This window comes from Tinamus guttatus, unplaced genomic scaffold, assembly GCF_059628265.1.
Source record: "Tinamus guttatus ecotype Peru unplaced genomic scaffold, ASM5962826v1 Tinamus_guttatus_pri_ptg000530l, whole genome shotgun sequence".
In the NCBI taxonomy this organism is placed as follows: domain Eukaryota; kingdom Metazoa; phylum Chordata; class Aves; order Tinamiformes; family Tinamidae; genus Tinamus; species Tinamus guttatus.
In genome coordinates, this window is record NW_028289064.1 from 3,569,173 (window position 1) to 3,588,831 (window position 19,659).

The window sequence follows — 19,659 nt, forward strand, 5'->3', positions numbered from 1 at the left end:
TTGTTTTCTTTCACTAAACTTAACGACCCAGAGCAATTTGGCTTGCAAAGCCTATAAACTTCTGGAAATCAAACGTGCATACTTCTTGAGTAGCTCTTGGTCCAAGGGCAGTACATCTTTTACTGTGCACCTGTATATGTCAGGAAGCTTTTTGTTACATACATTCAAAATGCAACTAATAAATTATCACCTACTAAATCAAAACTTTTTCCAAAAAGGACCATGCTTTTCAGATTGCTGATGTTAAATTTGAAAACCTCACATTAAAGAAACAGGCTAAAACTGGTTACAGTGAAAATTATGGCAAGTGTTTTTAAAATAAAAAGTAAATTAGAAAAGTTTATTTTGCTTTTGCTTTCTAAGAACTACTGTGTTTGTTGAATTATTCATTTCTTGTTCTCCCACCCCCAGTCTTCTCCCCCCATTAAAAAATATCACTTCTAGGCAGAAGTGGCCTAAGGAAAGTTAGGCTGAAGGAAGGGTAAATGCTTGGAAAGTTAGGTAAACCTGGAAAAGAGGGGCTTCTTAAAAACTCTCTTCTGCCATGAAATATGAAAATATTTTAAAACATTTCTCCTCTCCACACCCTATTTGGCTCTAGAGATATATAAAATTTTGAGTTTGAAAAATAACATTCAAACATTGTAGGGGATGTGTCTGACTTTGGGTTAATAATATTTGAATATTTATGTATCTATGAGGATGGTTTCTGGACGCAGCAGTTTAACTGACCTCAAAATTGATGCAAGCATTTTTTTGTCAAGCCACAGGCTTATGAAGTTAAGCATGCTGTTGACACAAATACCTAGATAAACTTTACTTAAAGGAATGAAATATTTGGTATTTTATTAAGCCTGGTCTTAATACTGTTTCCAAGTTCTAGCAGTTGGAGATTTGCCATCAGCTTTTGTAGATGTAGAATCCAACTGCATTTATAATAATAATAAAATGTAAACCATATTGCTCAAGATGGAGTCACAGAGCCCTTTGTTGCAAAGCTTAATAAATATCCATTAGGGAGTGTTGATGCGATCACATAATTGCAGCAGGTTTTGCTGGGCCTTTTACTTTAAAGAAATTGCTAAAGTTGATTTTTTTTCAGTATTTTGGGACAGGTAAGGTTTATCATTTAATTTAGTTAATTCTTACATTTGTCAAGTAGGCTAGCAAGAAAGCATTCCAGAACAAAACTGTTTGTGCAGTAATTAATAGAGAGGCGGTGGTACCTGCTGACAAGTATTTTCCAAGGAAGGGAATAGTTTGCAGCTAGAGGAAAAGTGTTAAAGTGTACCCAAACTAGTAATTCAAACCAAAAGAGCAACCTTTGATCCAAGACATAACTTAGGTCACATTTTAATGAATAGCTTTATTAAACTAGTTTATTAAAATAATATTATTCTGTCAGTTAGTACATTTTATTTGCAGAAAATTGGATCTGTCTAAGGGTATCTGACATGCACTACAGTTATGCTGTTTTAAATTAAACTTTTAGCTTTAGTGTATGTACTAAAAAGAATATTTTAATGTATTTAAAGGAATGTGCTCCGTTGCAACGCTGACATTTAAAATTATATGAGTTCTGAACAGAAATCATGTAGGATTTTTTATATTAAAGATAGGGAAGATGCAGACTGCAGACAGTCTTGCCACTGTTGCAGTTTTATCTAGTGCTCCTTATTGGATGTATTTCACTTGTAGCCTGCCTGTGTTTTAAGGTAGCAAGAATCTGACTACCTTTTTTAATGGTTTTTTTTTGAATGTTTGTAGCTGTATGTTCTATGTTTTATTATTTTGCTTTTTTTCCTGTTAGTAGATATTTTCCCATAGGTAGAAAACAGAGGTGTATCTTTTCTGATGCTTTGAGACTTCGTATCTTCATATAAAATCTGAGTCATGAAGTTCAAGGCACACTACAAAATATAACAAGTTCACAAGTACAATCGCTTGAGACCAAGTACATCTAAATTCAACTATATCCAAATATATCTAAATTCAAAGTCAAGTTGTTTCAGGTTCTAAATGGATGCTTCACCAGGACTAAACCCTCCGCTATTATTCTCCAAGCCCTTTAACAAAGTGTCGTTGTATCTAAAGTCCCTGTGGTATAAGCTAAAGGTTTCCGTAACCTAAACAAAATGAAAAACACTGAGCAGACTTCCTAAAGTACTGTGCAGAAGTCTTAAAATCTTTTTCTGATGGCAGAAGATTGATCTGATGTCAAGAGCAGGAGAAAGTCAAGGCAGCTGTTTTCTGTTAACTGCTTAGCTCTCGGTTTGTCTTTTTCAGTTTGGGACAGTCCATGCTCTCTGCTTGGGTATATTAGCTAGTAACATGGCAGTTGCTACAGGTATTTGTGTTTTTACGTTGGACTGTAACCAGAGTTGTTTGCCACCCTTTTCATTTCCATTTTGCCTGCAGATGTGTGAGTCAGAGGCAGCTCCTGGTACTGCCATGACTTTGAAGTCACTTCTCATTTGTCTAACAGAGCCTCTGTGTGGGAACTGTGGTTAAAGATTTGTCGTGTGCTCCCGTTGACAGCGTGCACATACTGTCTGTCAGGCCCTGGTCGGCCCGGGAAGCCAGCTGAGAGCTGGAAACGGCTTCCAGGAGCCTGTCAGGGAGCCTGTGATTGAGTGGGTGGCAGCTTCCGCAGCAAAAATTAAGGAATCCATAGGTCTCATTGCATTACAACTTCCAGAAGAGTGGACCACCGTTTCCGATTCCCGTTTTGTCTACCAAAGCAGCTTTACTCCTCCCAGTCTAGGCAACCTCCCTGAGCAATTTCCTGAGCTGACTGGATTTCACAGCCTTGTGTACATGTCCCCCGTCATTCCAGTGTGGAGGCCCCATGCTGAACACAGGCTGGATGGCCATCAAATTTCCTGTCTCCACATGAAATCTCTATCTGGTAGTTCAAATACCATTTGCAGGCGTGCTGTTTGTGTTTCTGGAAATCAAGATTTCAAGTCTTCGTAACTGCAGCATCCTTTAGAAGGACAAATTGAGTGGGTTTCTCATATCACGCAACCTGTTACTTACATTTTTTTTTTTTCCCCCAGATTCATAGCATCACTACGTTTAAACTTTATATATTTTTACCAGCTTGAAATCAGCTGAGCTTGATCTTCAGCCTGCCTTTTAAATGTGAAGGAAATGTACTTGTCCTCCTCAGCGCGCGCCAAACATTGAGTAACGTGAGATGAGTGCTGGGTGCTCGTGGGGGGCGGTGGGAGCCAAGGGCAGAAGGAGGCCGTGACGCGCGCTGTCTCCATGTGCGTAGCACTTGCTCCGAGGGCGGATTTGGATCGGTTTACCTGCTTCTTTTACCAAAAATTGAACTTGACTAGAATAAAGTATGTGGTGGACTGATGGGGTCACCTCCAGTTGAAACCAAGAGGTGATGCTAGAAAGAAGCTCCCTTGGCTAATATTATGCACAAGGCTGTTCATCTTGCTGCTCTTGCAGCAGTCTGTCTCCTACCCCCCGTTTTTTTTTCCTTTCCCGTCCCTGCCGCTGCCCATAGTCGTCAGCGCTCCTGTATTGTCAACACAGGTGATGGGATGCAGCGTTCGTGCCTTTCCCCCTCCAGCAGTGTGGACAAGGGGCCTCCTCTGTTTGTCCGATTTGCAGCAAAAAGCCTCTGTATATTTTTTTTCCCTGGAGAGCTGTAATTCTAGGAGTTTGCAATTTTAAAAATTGTTCCCAGGAGGCTTCTGCCACACTCCTGGCGATTTATAACCAGCAGAATTGGCACCCACTGGTAAGTTAGGTTACCTGGGTGAACCTGGCGGAGCTGGGAAGCCTGCTAGAGCTGCAGCCGGGCGGTGAGCGCGCTGGAATAGCCTGCGAGGGAAACGCGTCTCCCCTCCCGGCAGGCCTGCCGTTCTGCTGTGTGTGCGTAGGCGCAGGGCAGCGGGAAGGCCCCGCAGGTGGGACCCCGCGGACACGCAGGTGGCTGAGGCGCGCGTGGGCCGCGACGGCGGCTGCGTTTCGGAGCGGGGGCCGCGAGGTGTCAGCAGCGCCGCAGGAGCCGCGCGGGGCCTCGGGGCCCGGTGGAAATCCAGCCGCGCGTCGCCGCATAGTTCACTGTTTCCACACGGCGCCTGCCAGAAAAACCCGATACAGTGTGATATATAGAAGCAAGGTACAACTGGAATAATGAAATTTCAAAAATAAGCCCTTTTTAAAGGCTCGTTGTAACAGTCCTGTTGGGTATTGTAAATGCCTCAGGTGCACTTGATACTGCTGTTACGTTCCTGGCTTTTGGTTCTAATTTTTATGGAAAGATGGATTGAACTTCAATTTAAGAATATTCGGTAATCCCTCTCAGGACATACTGTAACAGCTGGTATTTCTGTGTTGCAGTAAATCGATTCCATACAGCAGTCAGCAATACTTACGGCCGGGCTCTGACAAAAACTTCCAAAGCATTTTGAATAAAACGAGCCAAAGAAAATAACATCGTCACTGCAAAAATGTAGCTTAATTTGCAAGTTAGAAAAAAAAAATAGCCCTGTTCCATTCCAACAAAATATTAAGCATTTTACTGGTAAGGATTTCATCAGGTCATTTATTTTTCATTAATATATATTTAGGATCTGGGGGGAATAACTTTATGCCATATATAAGTTTCTTAAATAATAAAGAGTTTTGAATTTGTTTAATATTGCCGTGAAATAAAGAAAAATGAAGCATACCATTGAATGCTAAATACATGGCACACGTACAGATCAGCAAGACTGTCCCCGTTTTCTGGTGAATATTTTTGAGGAACCTGCATTCGTAAATAGTGACAGTGCCCCGCGTTACTCCTGAGACCGTTTTGCGTGTTTGAGGGGGGCTTTTTAGAGTGGGCAACGTACCTGGCATTGCCTGTAAATCAAAGGGGTGCCATTAAAAGTAAACCACTCTGTTTTAACTAGTCTTGCACGTAAGAAAACTGAAAGTGCTTCCATCCTTCCTGCAGTCGTGTGCTCACGGTGGGGACTGAGGGAGCTCAGGGCAAGGGCTTCCCCTTGCTGAACCCGTATGTGTTAAAAGGAAAACAAACAGAATTAATGCAAAGTGAATATGGCCTGTGTTAATTTGCACAGCATGTCCTTGGCTGCGACGGCTACTTCTGCTTTTGTTCAGCTGCACCCTGGCTTGTCCTGCATATAGATGTTGTACAACTTTGTCACCCAGGGAGATCTTTCACTCTGAACTGCCTGACTTCGTTGTCTCTGTGGTAAATGTAGTCGAAATGTAAATTAATGAGGTTTGTACTGATTTGATGCATATACACAAAGTTTTGAAACTCATGCATGTAAGAGAAAGGTTAGTTTTCTTCTCTATTGCCCCTCATAACAGGAAAATAAGAAAGAAGATCCTGACAGTTATATATATTTTCAAGTAGCTTTATTCATCAAAAAAGAAGTTAGCTGGGGCTGTAACTTTTGCTGTTTTTTTTTTTTTTTTTTTTTTTAAACCCAGAATCACTGGGATTCGAAACCTGACACAGAAAATCTTTCTTCTGGTGAACACTTAAGAAGAACTTTAAATATTATTGTCTATTAAAATGATACTACAAGTCTTACACCTTAGGATGTGTTTACAACTGTCTTGTATCTAATTTAAATTTAAACTTAACTAAACAAAATCTTGTAAATGGCCTTCAGAGTGTTGCAATATTTCTGAAAATGTAGGCATTTTTTCTTCTTTTTTTTTCGTGGAAAAGAGAATTTTGAACTGCGTACAGTGTTTACGGCACCTGTATATTACTCTTCCACAAAAATGTTGCCAAGAACAAGTGCGTCCAAAATATTCACTTTTGGGGCCAAGATGGTTTGAAAAGTCATTCTGATTAATATAAATGTGTTTTTTTTAATAAAAAATGGCAGGAGCTGCAGTGGCAGCAAAATGCCCTTCTATTTTTTTATTTTCTTGTCCTAGAACAGAATCATGCTGGTTTCTTTCTTAAAGGATACATCTGTTTTCTCGAATCTGGAGATCTGGAGAAAATATCTTTTTTTCTTTAAGCTTCACCTTCCCTTTCCCCCTTCCTTTCTCTTACAAACACATTAGCTCCTGCCCTGGTGTTAGTAAACATTTCCAATCTTAACTCTTGATCTTCATTTCACATAGTTGTGTTGCAGTTTCGTATTTTAACATGCCCAGATTTTAAAACTTTCCTTTATATATGAATTTGGTTTATGTTTTCATTGCATTTGTTTTGAATTATGCCCCAGAACGGGTTAAAAAGAAGACCCAAATTCAGTAGCAGTAGGCCTGCTCAATAATTAAAGAATGTCTCAAAAAAAATCCTAGGACTTTACAAATAACAAATTACAGCAAGGATCCTTACATGGTGACATAATGGCTGCATCAGCTCTGTGGCTCAAACTGCCGTTTAGTGCAGGTGATTGCCTGCCCCTGTTCTGCTTTTTACAGTTTCACTTAAATTTGAATTATATTTCCAGGAAACAAATAAAAAATACATGTCAGTTTTTAAATGAACTAAAAAGAGTTGAAATTGGGTTAAGTGGAGGCCTTAATAAATTAACATGCTAATATGCAATTTTTGTGCGTGTGATGAAGATACTAACAAATTTTCATTCCCTTAAATTGGTCACTATTATAATGAAGCAATCTTATATTTCCATGACATGCAAGAGAGTATAATTTATGAGAGAAATGTGTTAAATGATTTTTACAGCAGAATGGAACTACAGATTAGACTGAAAAAAACAAAAGTTGTTTCACCCGGAAAAGAGTCCTAACAGTCATATATAAATAAACGTCCTTTGTGTCATATATAAATAAACATCCTTTGTTGTTTTAACTGGGAGATTAAATTTAAATCAAGAGTTTATTTAGTGATAACGATAAGATTGGGTTAGCTGCGGTAATTTACAGTTTAACAGTGTTCTTAATTGTAAAGTTCTGTTTCTGTTCTTTCCAGGCGAGAGTGGGAGAGTGCATAAATCTTCGTGGACAACTTGGCTGCGAGCAGTTGAAGTCCCCTGCAGCCTGGTGGCCGCAGGGTGTTGCTGTGACGTCCCCGTGCCGTCCCCTGCAGAGGGAATCATGCCGGCGCTGTCGGCCGGCTCGGGCAGTGACACAGGTACGCAGGCCACGGAGGACAGCGTGTGTCCTCCACATCGCGTCTGCTACGTCTGCAGCCTCTGTGAGCAGAATTCATCAAATAGGATAATTAATTGTAATCTCAACAGATGCTTAAATTTACGCTTTAAGCATATTTTTTTTCTCCCTGAAGTCTGTGTGAGCTTACTAAGCACCACAGGTAAATTAATTCTAAAATGTCCTATGGCTTCTCCCCCTCAAAGCCCCAGGAGAGAAACTCCAGATTATATACGAGTCTGAGGAATTTGGATTCACATCTGAACATTGTCCCTACAACTTGAAAAAAAGGGGGAAAAGAAAAAGAAAAAAAGATGATATCATACATGCCTTAATATTTGCAGCAGTCTAGACTATCCCTCTGAGCACAGTTATCAGTAGAGTTATTTCTGAACACAGACTGTTTAGTTTTGACACTTCTCTAAAAAATTAGGAGAAAAAAAATAATGTCTCAGGTTCTCGTCCTTCCCCCGCCTTCCACGTCAGAGTCCTGCTCCTGTCATTGAGCGCAGGCAGTAGGAGTGCAGATAAAAACATATTCTGTAGCTTTCCAAAGATTCAACCTTATTTTTGAGTAATGTTATGCTATATGGGTTTAATTTCCTTCTGCTGTTTTGTTAACAGCCTATGTGCATTTTTTTCCCCCTGCTTTAGAGGAGGAACAACTACAGTTAGTAGTTTTGCTCAAAGGCATGTAGTAAATAGGTTTTCTGGCTCAGATTACAACATTTAGGTCATTGCTTTCCACCCCTGCACTTGTTATTCTAGATCACATCATTTTATGCAAAGTAAATAATAGCAAGTTTATGAAAACGAAAGGAAGCAGGGAATAAAAAAAAAAGAAAAAAAAAGGAAGGAATTGCATTAGATTATTGTTTCTAATTGACTGCCTAGTGATTTTGTTTTCATACCTGAGATCCACATGTAATTTTCTAGATGAAAAAATGAGTCTTGAGGGATTTTTTTTTTCCTTGTTGGGGTGGGTATTACTTTCTTTTTTTCTCTTCTTCTTACTGTGTTTAGGGAATTTGACCTTAGTATCTCCCCCAAACTCCACCTTGACCCATCTCCCTTTTTTCACCTTCTGCTGTGCATAAAACACTTTATTTGTGTGGTGGTGGAAGGTGTTTATTGTGCTAATGCTGAAGTTTGGAAGATTCGTCCATGTCCATCTGGGGATGATGTCCTGCTGTGGACCTTTGCTTCCTTCATCACAGAACCTTTTGTATCCTTCCAAAACCCTGCTTAAAAGGCATTTTAATGCTAACTGGCCAAATGCTTTCTGACATTTCAAAAGTTCCAGGAACGTATTAAGTTGGGTGACAGGGGAATGTGTGATGACTGGTACCTGCTGCAGACAACATCACCTGTTTTATGCAAGACTGTTAATATGCCCATAATAATGGGCATGCCACCTCCAAATCAAGAGAGAAAATGGCTCGAAAACATTGATAAAAATCTTAAGTTTAAAATTGATTTTGCTAAACGTCTCTAAAAGTATATTTATTAATGCAAGTGATAAAATATTCATTTAATAAGTATGATAAAGGTCAACTATCCCTATGGTCCTAGGAAATCTATAGTGAGATACAACATGCACCATTCAGTTCTTGTTACTAAGCCAGTGTCAGCAGTTTATTAAAGCCAAATTGCGTTACAGTGCAAAGCATATATTGCCTCTTTTAGCAGAAACTAGGATCTGGAAGGACAATTTTTGCTTTCCTTCCCAGTTCTTTACCCCACTTCTGAAGGGGGTAATAGATATTTGAGTATTTTTGAATGATTATATCAAACAATGGTCTCTCTCCTGTTTATAACACAGATAATTTCTAATCTGCTGCCAGAGCTACCTCAGAGCCCTGTTTTTCTGCTGTTATTCCCACTCTTAGATTTAAAATGAAAATAAATAAAAAAATGGATTTTCTTACCTCCATTGTTCTTGAGTGGACAGACCATCTTTCCTCTTTCTCTTCTTTCCTGCCTGCAGAAACAGGTGTTTTGAAGTGTAGTGGCCTGGAACTGGCTCACGAGAGAATCCTCGCAGAGAGCTGCCGAGTTAGCCAGAGGCTGGGTGGGCACCTAACAAAAATTTACCTTTAGGACAGGGAAGGCAGTCGCATTTAGTGTGTCTGCTATGACTCTGTTCTTACAAAATGTTCAAGCAGAAGGCCAAGCAGTCTGTTATATCCTAGTGAAGTAAAGTAAACCTGGTTTTTAAAATGACTAAAAAAAAGAAATCATTGAAGAAAAATTATTTGAGGACCAGTAAATGCGAATGCATCATCTGTGAATATCGGAAAGTTCCCAAGTCACGGACTTTTGGAAACTAGGACAGTATTATGGAAACCCTGATGAATTTTTTTATATTCTTAGCCATCAGAGCACTGTCGAAAGCAGGATTCTGTTCCCCATGAGCCGCATTTGGTCAGACTAATGCTGACCATCTCCTGTAAATTTAGGGCGGTCACTGTGTCCTTTCAGCTGCTTCCTTTATGTATTTTTACATCCTTTTGTTATCCAGCATCTTAACCCATATAAGTCTTCTGGCCTGTTTAACCTCTTTTGGGAGGGATTTGCCAGAGTTTATACTACGATAAATCAAAGACACAGATATGCTGTTTGTAAGCTTTTGTTTAAAGCAGTTGTTTTAATTTGGATTCAAGTGTCTTGGAAATTAATTATTAGCCTGGTCTGTCCTCTTACTGTGAAGCCAAAGGTGCCCTGCTATATAAGTTACATCTCCTCCACTCTTAAGTGTCCTTTAGTAGCTGCAGAGAAACCTGTTTGAGGAACCTGTTTCATGTCCCGCGTTCTCTGATAACATCGGAGTGTTCCTCTTGGGAATTTTACATGACTGTGACTATATGCAAAATTTGGAATATTATTTTGCATTTAACTTTTATTCAGATGCCTTTTAAATCAGAATTGTGTGACTTATTTCCGTATGAAAATCTTAATGTTTTTCATTTAATTCTTTATATGAATTACAGGCATATGTGTGCTTAAACATACATATGTATGTATAAAATATGTAAAATATGCTGTTTTACATGTTGCTGATAATGCGTGCATGTGTCTTACTCCTCCCTTAAGATTTTCAAACCTCTCTGTGTCAGGGTGAAGTTCTCTTAAAGCAGCCCTGTGGAGTGGGAGCCGGCGCTCCTGCCCCACGCTGCGTCTGAGCCTTGAAATAATTTCTGTGTTGTGAAAGTTTGCGCCAGCTCCATGGGCCAGCTTGTCGCCTGCAGTTTAAAAGCTGAGAAAGAAAAAAAAAAGAGAAAGAAAAGTGCAAGAAAACTTGCGCTTTTACTGGTAAGGCAAGCGGGTAAAGCAAGGCTGTGATGTCCAGCGCTCTCTTATCTGATATATTTAGGAAGATTTAAGTTTGCAGTCCTGGCTTCGCTGCACTTGATGGCAGTTTGATTGCTGACCTCGCGGGAGCCAAGATGACATCATTATGCTTCGTGAAGTGTTGTTTTAGTGTGAAAAACATTGTAAAATTGTCCCCGGTTTCTTCCCTCTCAACTCTCTGTTGAGTGTGCTTGGTTAATGAGTTTAAAAAAGCTTTTCTGCTCGTCTTAAAAAATGACAAGGACGTGCAGAACAGACTTTGGGTTTTAGATTCATGTATTGTCAGCGGGAAAACCAGATTTATTGACCAAGTCTGGCCCTGAAGTGAAACTGTGTGAGATTGCTCAGATATAATGAAAGTCAGCAGCAGTGCTTCAATTTGAATATTTTAAATTATAAAGAGCAAAAATGTGCAAGGCCACCATTAACCCCTTCATCAGGACGTGCAGGAGCTAACGTTATATCACATAATGGATTTTTTTCAGTACTGCAAACATGTAAAATGGAGTGCACAAGCTTAGCTCTTTTAAAATGAGAAATCACATTTGTTAATAACCAGATTGTACATTCAGATGGCCTTTAAAATACTCACCATTTTGGAGGTTTCTTCTCTGCTTTGTAATGATACAAAATAAAGCTATGAAATTTGTTTTAAATATTGATTATTTTTTTCCAAACAACATTTATAATATAACATGTTTTGCAGAGCTTTTAGAAATATCAGCCCTATAAAGCTGCATGCTGTTAGTGTGGTTGTCCTGAATACTTGTAGAAATATTTTTCTAGACTGTTGTGCTGATATGATCACCCTATAAATAATAAACTCCGGATTATTTCCCAGTGGGGTGAGAGACTTGCAGCCGATGCAAAGACAACTTTGCAGGCACTGCAACACTGAAAGACACTACCCATTCGTAGTGTTTTCATACAAATATGCTCTCTTTATTAACTACTTGGCCATTTAAATCATTTTGCCACTTCTAACATAATCTTTTCTCAAAATGCTTGATAATGAGAAGGAAGAAAGAAAAAGTGCCAGCTCAAAGAAAAAGCTAAATAGCTGGCAGAGCTGAGAGGGGAACATGAGATTTTTTGGGGGGCAGAAGGCAGATTAAGCTGAAGGTGGATAAAAATTTAAGCCTTTTAAAGTAACTTTTTTTTTCAGGAGGACAAGAGGGATTGTGATATGTTCTGTCTTTACAGTTCTATTTCTAGACTGCTCAAAATAAAATATTGACCAAATATTGGGGTTCTGTGTTATGGCATGAAGAGGAAGGGATGCAAGGGAAGGCTCCAGGGCAGCGCTGGCCGGCGGCGCAGTCCTGCCTGTTAAAACCTCCACGTGCCCATTAAAACCTGCTTGCCTCCTATATTACACATAGGTGACCCGCAGCAAGTGCCCTGTGTGTAACTGCCTTTGGCTGCACCGTGACTGCGAGACGGCTTGAATTTCTCCCCACGTCAAAATGCCCAGATATGGCGAGATTGTCATGAAAAGTGATACGCTAGCTGAGGCAAAACTTGCACTGAATTAATAAATAGAGCCAATATTTTACTGCGCCTTCTGGCATTCTCCCCATCTCCAGCTGCCAGAGGCACTGGATGGTTTGTAGGTTCACGTTAATACGAAAGATGTGGGAAACTCTGAGGCGCATGGCTGGCTTTAATTGCTATCAGATTTAATTTTAAAAAATATTGCTTGCTGGTGTTGGAGGAGGGATGTTTATTTTGGTATCAACATGTTTGTGGCGACTGCTGGAAAACGTGTTCAAAGCAGGAGAAATTTCTCTAAACTGTTCTGTTTTGGGTTAATACTTTATATAATGCTAGACTGATTCAGCAGCATGGAATCAGAAAATGTGTGCAGTTATATTTACTGGTGGTAAACTCTTTAAAACTGTTCTTGGACACAAATTTAACTTTATATTCAAATGTCTGGCAGCGGGAGCATTTTTTACTCCTTTTTTTTTTGTGAGCAATGAGATCCCTAAAGTTTGGTGGTAAATTTGGAAGAAAGGCAGCCTATCTTGTTTAGTAACCAAAGCTTTAATGAACAGCTACTTCTATCTTTTGGACCGAAGCTGATGACGCCATGGCCGACAGTTCCTCATTGCGCCAGATGTCCCCTGACGAGAGCAGCCGTTGACGCTGTGGCGCGCGCAGCGCCGCCAGGCCTCGGCTCGCTGCGCAGGCCGTGCACGTTCGCTCTCACGTGAGAGGCCCTGTGGCTTCGCAGCCCAACATCAGGTCAAGCAGTGGCTGTTTTAATAAAACTCAAGCTGTTAATCTGAAGCAAATTTTGGACCTCGTTGAGGTAGTGAGAAGCTTCCCTGCTAACCTTTAGTTGCTTGTTCTGCTTTAATAGAAGGAATTCAAATACGATTTTGTCATTACAGTAAGAAATCCATTTTAATAATCTCTTAAGGATGTGATCTTTAGAGATAAAATATGAAATTTGGCCACTCAAGTAGTACTGTTTTCTAAACTAATTTTGAGATAAGATACGATGTACTTGACTCTTAAAACTTACGTATTCCTTTGTAACTCCATGAAATTTGTATCAAGTGCGAGCGTGCGTGCGTGTGTATATCACTATCACAGGTGGATGTGCTGGCATAACTGGTAAGTGATTAAGTTGTGAGTGTTAATCCTGAAGCTCAGTCATACAGAGAAAGGAAGTACTGAAAGGATCTACTGACTTTAAAGTGTGATTTGGGGCATCAGCCCTGCCTTATCTAATGCGTGAGATCATATGGATTGCAAGCCGCTCTCTTCCACTTGAGACACACGATATGAAAGCTGGAGTTTCATGGTGATCACCTGGAGTTTCCAGTAGATTTAGCCACAGTTGAGTTAAAAATAGCCTTGGCCCGCGTTGCTGGAAGCCTTTCTGGGGCTCTCCGTGCGCTGCGCTGTCCTCCTCCCGCGGCTGTGGAGTGGCACGGATAGTGTTCCCGGCCCCAGCACCCCATGCCAAGTCCTGGCTGCCAGGGAAGAGTTAAACACGCGGATCATGCCCGCTCTCTCAGGCACCCGCATGCTGGAGTGAATTCTTCCCTGGCTGCATGCCAGGTATTTGCCATTGCCTTCCCTGCTGTTGATGAAGATCTAGATGTAAATAGCTGATGAATGACTCATCAAGCTGATGTCTGTGCACGTGACCAGGCAATTAGTCAAGGGTATTCAGGGGGTCACGGACTGCACAGTGCTTTGGAGGGGCTGCAGGCCTCTGACCACATACATGGGGCATTTTTGCAGGAGCTCTCCACAAGCTGCTTATTCACTTGTGCTTGAAATCAGTCAGGTCGCTTGAAATCAGTGCTTTTAAGTTCGTGTTATTCTTGTAGAAAACAGGAATGCTTTTAAGTACTCATGAAAATACTTTGAAAATTCATAAAATGTATCCCCGTAGCTACTACACCGTGAGGGTTTTCAATTTTGAAAGAGCCTTGGCGAGCTGAATACAAGCAAGAACTCTGCAGTGCTCTGTCTTCCGCGCTATGAATGCAAATAGGGATCAACTGTTTAACTCCAATCAGAATGTAACGGTATGTGCTGCACCAAAGCTGAAAGACACATGTGGAGACAAATCCTAAAAGACCAATAACTGTTTCAAACAACTGCGGATTCTTTAGCTCCTGTAGCCAAGTTCCAAGACGAAAGACTTTTCCATTTTGAAGGAAATAATGTCTTTTAAAGTGGTGGGCTTAAATGATTGCTCACTTTCAACATTTTCTGTCATAACGTTGTTTTAAGGTGAGTTAACAAATTACTGTAGTTTGGAAGAATAAAAATTAGGTACAAATGTTAGGTTAAAATACTCTATTGCACTTAGTAAGTATGCAGTGTTATTCTTTGAGAGTACTTACGCCAAAATTATTGTTTTCATCACGAAAAAAATAGAACCACCACATTCCAATTGATGTGCTGTCCACAAGGATTTCTTTTTTTTCATGAACTAGTAAATAAAACATAGCAACTATTTTTCCAAAGATACTGCTCCCCTCCGTGTCATGGTTATCTAGTTATTCAGCATTTTGTACCTTTTAGAATTAGGTTGATTTTTTTTGAACACAAAGAGGCAGCATTTAAAGAATGTACGTGATGGAATGAGTTAATCACTTTGACTCTTGATTCTGCAAAAATATTGTTTAAGTCTAACTTTTTGTGGTGTCAGGAAGCCTATATTTTTGGTGGAATTACGGAACATAAAAATTATTTATAGTACATAAAATAGAACATATAGCAGTCTTTTTACTACTGGAGTCTGATAGACCAGTGTAATATGTTTCCCCTACTGTATACGTGTATGGTATATGCTTTTTTAAACCTGTGCATGAGTACTGCTTCAAAATTAAACTTCTTAATGAAATAATTCTAAGATTTTCAGTCTTCACGACTTTGATTTTATTATACAGCAGCACTGATTTCAGAGTGAGGGTTTCTGTTGCAATGCTGTTTGATTTTGTGTAAGGAAAGTGTTGTCTGATCCTTTATAGAACTGTAAAGTACGGTTTAAATGTGAAAAAAATGTAAGCTTGTTATAAATGGCAGTGAATGGTGCTGATTATTTTACCTTTGACAAAGTGGAAAATTTAAAGGTTGGTGTGTCCCATTTTATTAATACAATAAAATTTTACAGTGTTGTTCTGGGCTTAGATATATGTTCTTTAGTGTTTATTACCCCTCAGTTACAGTAAAAAACTTTGATTTAAAATCTGGCATCATTATTCAAAATGCTAATTCAGGAAATTAATTAACATATGAAAGCAAATGCACATCCTTTTGTGCCCAGTTTCTTCCTCAGGCTAACCGAAACAAAGTTGGTGTTTTCTTGTAATATGTAAGAGTGATGGAACGCAGAGACCATATTTTTTATCATTTAGCACTAGTTTATAGCTTCCACAGACTTGTCCTAATAATGAAGCTATGAAGGATATGACAAGAATGGTGATATTAAATTTCTCTAGACTAATAGTAAATTTTTCCATTCTGATGTCAAGAATGTTGAGCATCTGGAATCCGCAGTGCGAGTGGTTCAGTACGGGAACACTTTCCTCAATTCCGGAGCCATTTAGCCTCCTGCTAGGAACAAGCAGTCTTCTAGAGAATATAACACGGTGAAGGAAGCAATTTTCTAGAACTGGAAAAATTCTTTGTGTCCCGTTGTTTCTGATTTAAAAGCTTTCCACTGCTTTTGAGTCTTAAATCTTACTGCAAGCCCAAAGTTAGCTTGCACGTTTTTAGGTTGGAATTGCCATTATGATACATTCTGTTCCTCAGATCTAATAAAACAAGCTGTATTAATGAAGCGTAGGATAAACTGAAGATAGCCTGAAGACAGGAACTGCATGAATGTGTTAGCAGAACAAAGTGAAATTTATCTATTCTATCTTTTTAAGCTGGGACAATGCTGAGTTTTCAAACACAGTTAGATTTCCCCTTGAAATTGTTTCCTTAGTCCAAGCTGGCAGAACGCTCCAAACCTCATTTTGCAATCATTTTGTCTTACTGGATTTTGCACAAACCCAGAATCTTCAGAGAAAGGCTCCCTATTACTGTCAAGTTGATAAAAAATTTAGATTTAGTATTTAGATTGTCTGCATGCATATTGTTTATATAGATTATTTCTGTAGGCAGGAACATCTAGCTGTGGGTTTTAAATTCCCTGTGTCACTTTTGTCAGCTGAACTGGACTCTGGAAGCTGTATTGTCTACTGAAGGTTCTGTACCGTATTCCTTTTTTACATTCAAATTTCTCCATTCTTGAATCAGGTATTCAAATAGAATATACTATATAAACAGCTTAAAATAACCCCTGTACATTCTCTACAAGAGTCCAACAGGATTGCTACATGCAATACTTGCCTCCTTTATTAATCAGATTACAGGCTTTTATGCATTTCACATGCAGTGTTAGATACCATACCTAATTTACATAACATATCAGTAAATATCACCATGTTAGTATCTAAAACCAGGACTTCCTTGTTTTATTTATACTCTTGCTTTTTCTTATTACTGCCACTGAAATATTTCAATACTTAATGTGATATTAATTTAGAAAGTCCTCTCTTTTTTTTTTCCAATGGGGAAATGGAAGGATGATTACATTATAATTTGATTTTTTTTTTAAGTTGTAGGTCTGAGTGGACTTATTTCCCGTTTTACAATTGCAGAATACCTGAGTTTGTATCTACATTTCACTCTGAAATTAATATTTGTAATGTATGCTCAAGACACATGGGACATTTGAATAAATGATCTGCTTTAAAAATGGAAATAAATATGCTTTTCTTATGTAAGCCATGTTTATTATGCCGAATTTTGACACCTGAAATGTTTTGATACTGGAAAATCCCAGTGGGGATATTATTTCTCTTAACTGTAGAATCTGGTTAAATTCCAAGTAAACCCGACTGAAAAATATTACGAGGACCTGACTAGAATAGCTACAGTGTATAAAAAAAGCAAGAATTTCTTGCAAGGCTCTTTGCAATACTGCCAACATCAGACATTCAAAAACCCCATGTTTTTTTAGGCTTTTCTTTATTTAAGCACAACTTCTAGAGACTTTTAAGAACTTTTTGGGATGTTTGTTTAAATTGCAGGCATATGCCCAAAAATGTGCACAAAATACTTTTTTTTTTTAATTGGAGAGCCATGCATGTCGTATGGTTCAGGGAGGTGGGACTGTAAGAGAAACATCAAATGGAGACTAATAATAAAACCGAGAGTTGGCAGCCCTGTGCTCAAAGAGGAGTATTTAGGGCCTTAGTTGCTGAGATGTGTCCCCTTCCGTGGCCTGTGCAATGAAAAGGTATTTTTGTTGTAGGAAACGGCCCTCCTGAAGATAGGGGTTGTACCTGTGAGCTTTCTTAACAGTTAACTTCTGTTTTAAGAGTGATCCAGAATGTTCAGTACAGCATCATTTCACTGCTTATAGTTGCTACTGAAAAGATTTTTAAAATTGTTTTCAACAGGCTGGGAGCACTAAAATCAGTAGGAAACTTCCATAGCTTTCAATGGCCTTTGGCTGTGGCCTATAAAGCATTTGAGGTGCTTTGGAATATTGTGCAGGAGGGCAGCGTCGGAGGTTGTGCTAAAACATAGAGAAATTTGTGCTGCTGTTGGGCAGCCTGGGAGCACCACAGCCCTGGTTAGTGACACCAAGAGACTGGAGCTCTTCAGGTGTAGCCAGAGGGATGTGACAGGTTATTAGATCTGGTAACTTAAGTTAGGCCAGTGTGTCTGTAAGGGCTTGAAGTCATTCCAAGTTTGCAGTATTTTTTTGGTCCCTGTTGCTATCGCAAAAACCAACAGGTTTCACTTGCCAGTACAGCCATGTGACAAGACGTGTTTTTCACCATATCTTCACACTGTACTAAATATGAACAACACATTTTCTGTAACAGAGACCTAAATAAAAGGCCAATAATGGACACATTTTAGTTCTTCAGGAGTCAGGGAAGATAGGGTATGAAGAACTGCTTTTTTTTCATTTATACAAAATCTTAATACTTATCTGAAAATTTTTAATTCCATGATATTGGGCACTGCAGAAGGCATAATAAAATCCCACTTTGTCTGTAAAGGTGTTAAGTTATCCCTTTTTGACATTGACATCTTCTGTTTGAGGATGGAGATGTAACTGAGGGAGATGATCTGAAACTACGAAGTTTAACTTTGAGGATATTCAGCTTTATTTCTCTCCTCTCCAATAAAATATCCTAAGTCCTTATTTTCTTTTTGCTCCTTGACTTTGTTGCTCACTTCCAAGGCAGGAGCATTTTTTTTTTCCTTTCTTGATTCTTGTTTTCTTACTTTCTGCATGAAGGTTGCATATCCTGAACTCTGAGGGAAAGCTGGGCAGCACCGAGGCCGTGCTGTGGGATGGGGTGAAATCAGTGACCATCTGCCTGATTTTCCCCATTTCCCAAGGAGAGCTGCACAGAGTGACTCCATCTCTGCCCGAATGAGCAAGGGAGCTGCAGGTGGCACCCGTTTCCCTAGCAGGGTAGTTCAGAGAGATGGATAAATAAAGCCAGGAGGAGCTTTGGAGTTGAATGTGCAGAGCTGGACGTGTTCAGGCAGCTGCCTGCTGGTCGGTGCGGGGGCAGGATGAAACCTTTCCTGGGGAGTTTTGTGCATCAAACCAGGTCTCATTCTAGGCAGAGTCAGTGTCGCCCTGTGTCACTGCCCTGATAGTTAATCTGTGAGAAGACCTGCACTTAAATTTACTTAGTTATATTCTTGGAGGTTTTAATTTAGATTTGAGGACCAACATCTGTTGGTGTAGAAGAGCTATAGAGTAGCTCTGTAGTTGAAGCAGGACTTACAAGTCAAGAAAAAAAGCTTCTCTCTGTTTTCTCTCTCTAATTTGGAGGGAGTAGCTGCAGGTAGTATTGAAATGGTACCCAGGAGTTGTTCCGAACCAGGTACACCACGTTGTAAGCTTCTGCTGAACAATTTTTTAATTATTATTTTTTAAAATAGTTTCAGGTTGTTCTGAGATAAATTCTTGCAGTAAGAAAAATGGTTAGAGTGATAAAAAAGTGCAGAAATATAAAGCAAAATGTAAAGAAATTCTAATTTTGACTGTGAAACTGTTAAAAAATAAGTAAAGAGAATTAGGTTCTGACTTATTGCAGTTTTATTATTTGCTCTTCTTTCATACTTACTCCCTCAGCCAAAGCACTGGCCATATCGTTTTGAAGCTGGTAACTACTGTCACATCCAGAGCAACTTTTCAAAAAGTTGCCAGTTTTGAAGCATAAATTGCACGATACAAATAACCGTTTTTGCCAAGTGCCTAAATTCTAATAATCCAGAAAGAAAAAGCCAAGAATTCCCTTTGAACCTGTGTTCTTTGGAGTTCAGTCATCGATACTAGGCAAGACTCGCTGCTCTTTTCCTATCCATACAAAATTGTAGTGGTTTGAATTATATCCTCTTTTTACAGTATTTCTGAAGCATAAACAAGAGCAGATTTAAATAAAAGCAAGATTCTGAGAGAAATGAATGTCAACCACCAAAAACACTTGGACCACAAAAAGAATGTCTCTGGAAGGAACATTTTTTTCCAGAATACCGTACTGAAAGCCAATAAAGAGACAAAAATGTTAAATAATCGGATCCCTAAGGTGCAGTATTTAATTTTGAAAGGGATATACGATGCCTGGAAAAGCT

At 39.3% G+C, this 19,659-nt stretch overlaps 1 protein-coding gene across 1 annotated transcript in view; it reads left to right on the forward strand.

The window, feature by feature from the left end:
* Window positions 1–7,007: 7,007 nt before the first annotated feature.
* The window catches only part of MPP7 (MAGUK p55 scaffold protein 7), a 99,763-nt gene continuing 87,111 nt past the window's right edge, over window positions 7,008–19,659 (forward strand). The window contains exon 1 of the mRNA XM_088533999.1: window positions 7,008–7,102. Within this exon, the coding sequence (XP_088390125.1) occupies window positions 7,066–7,102 (37 nt within the window). The 5' untranslated portion in view covers window positions 7,008–7,065. The remainder of the gene's footprint in view (window positions 7,103–19,659) is intronic.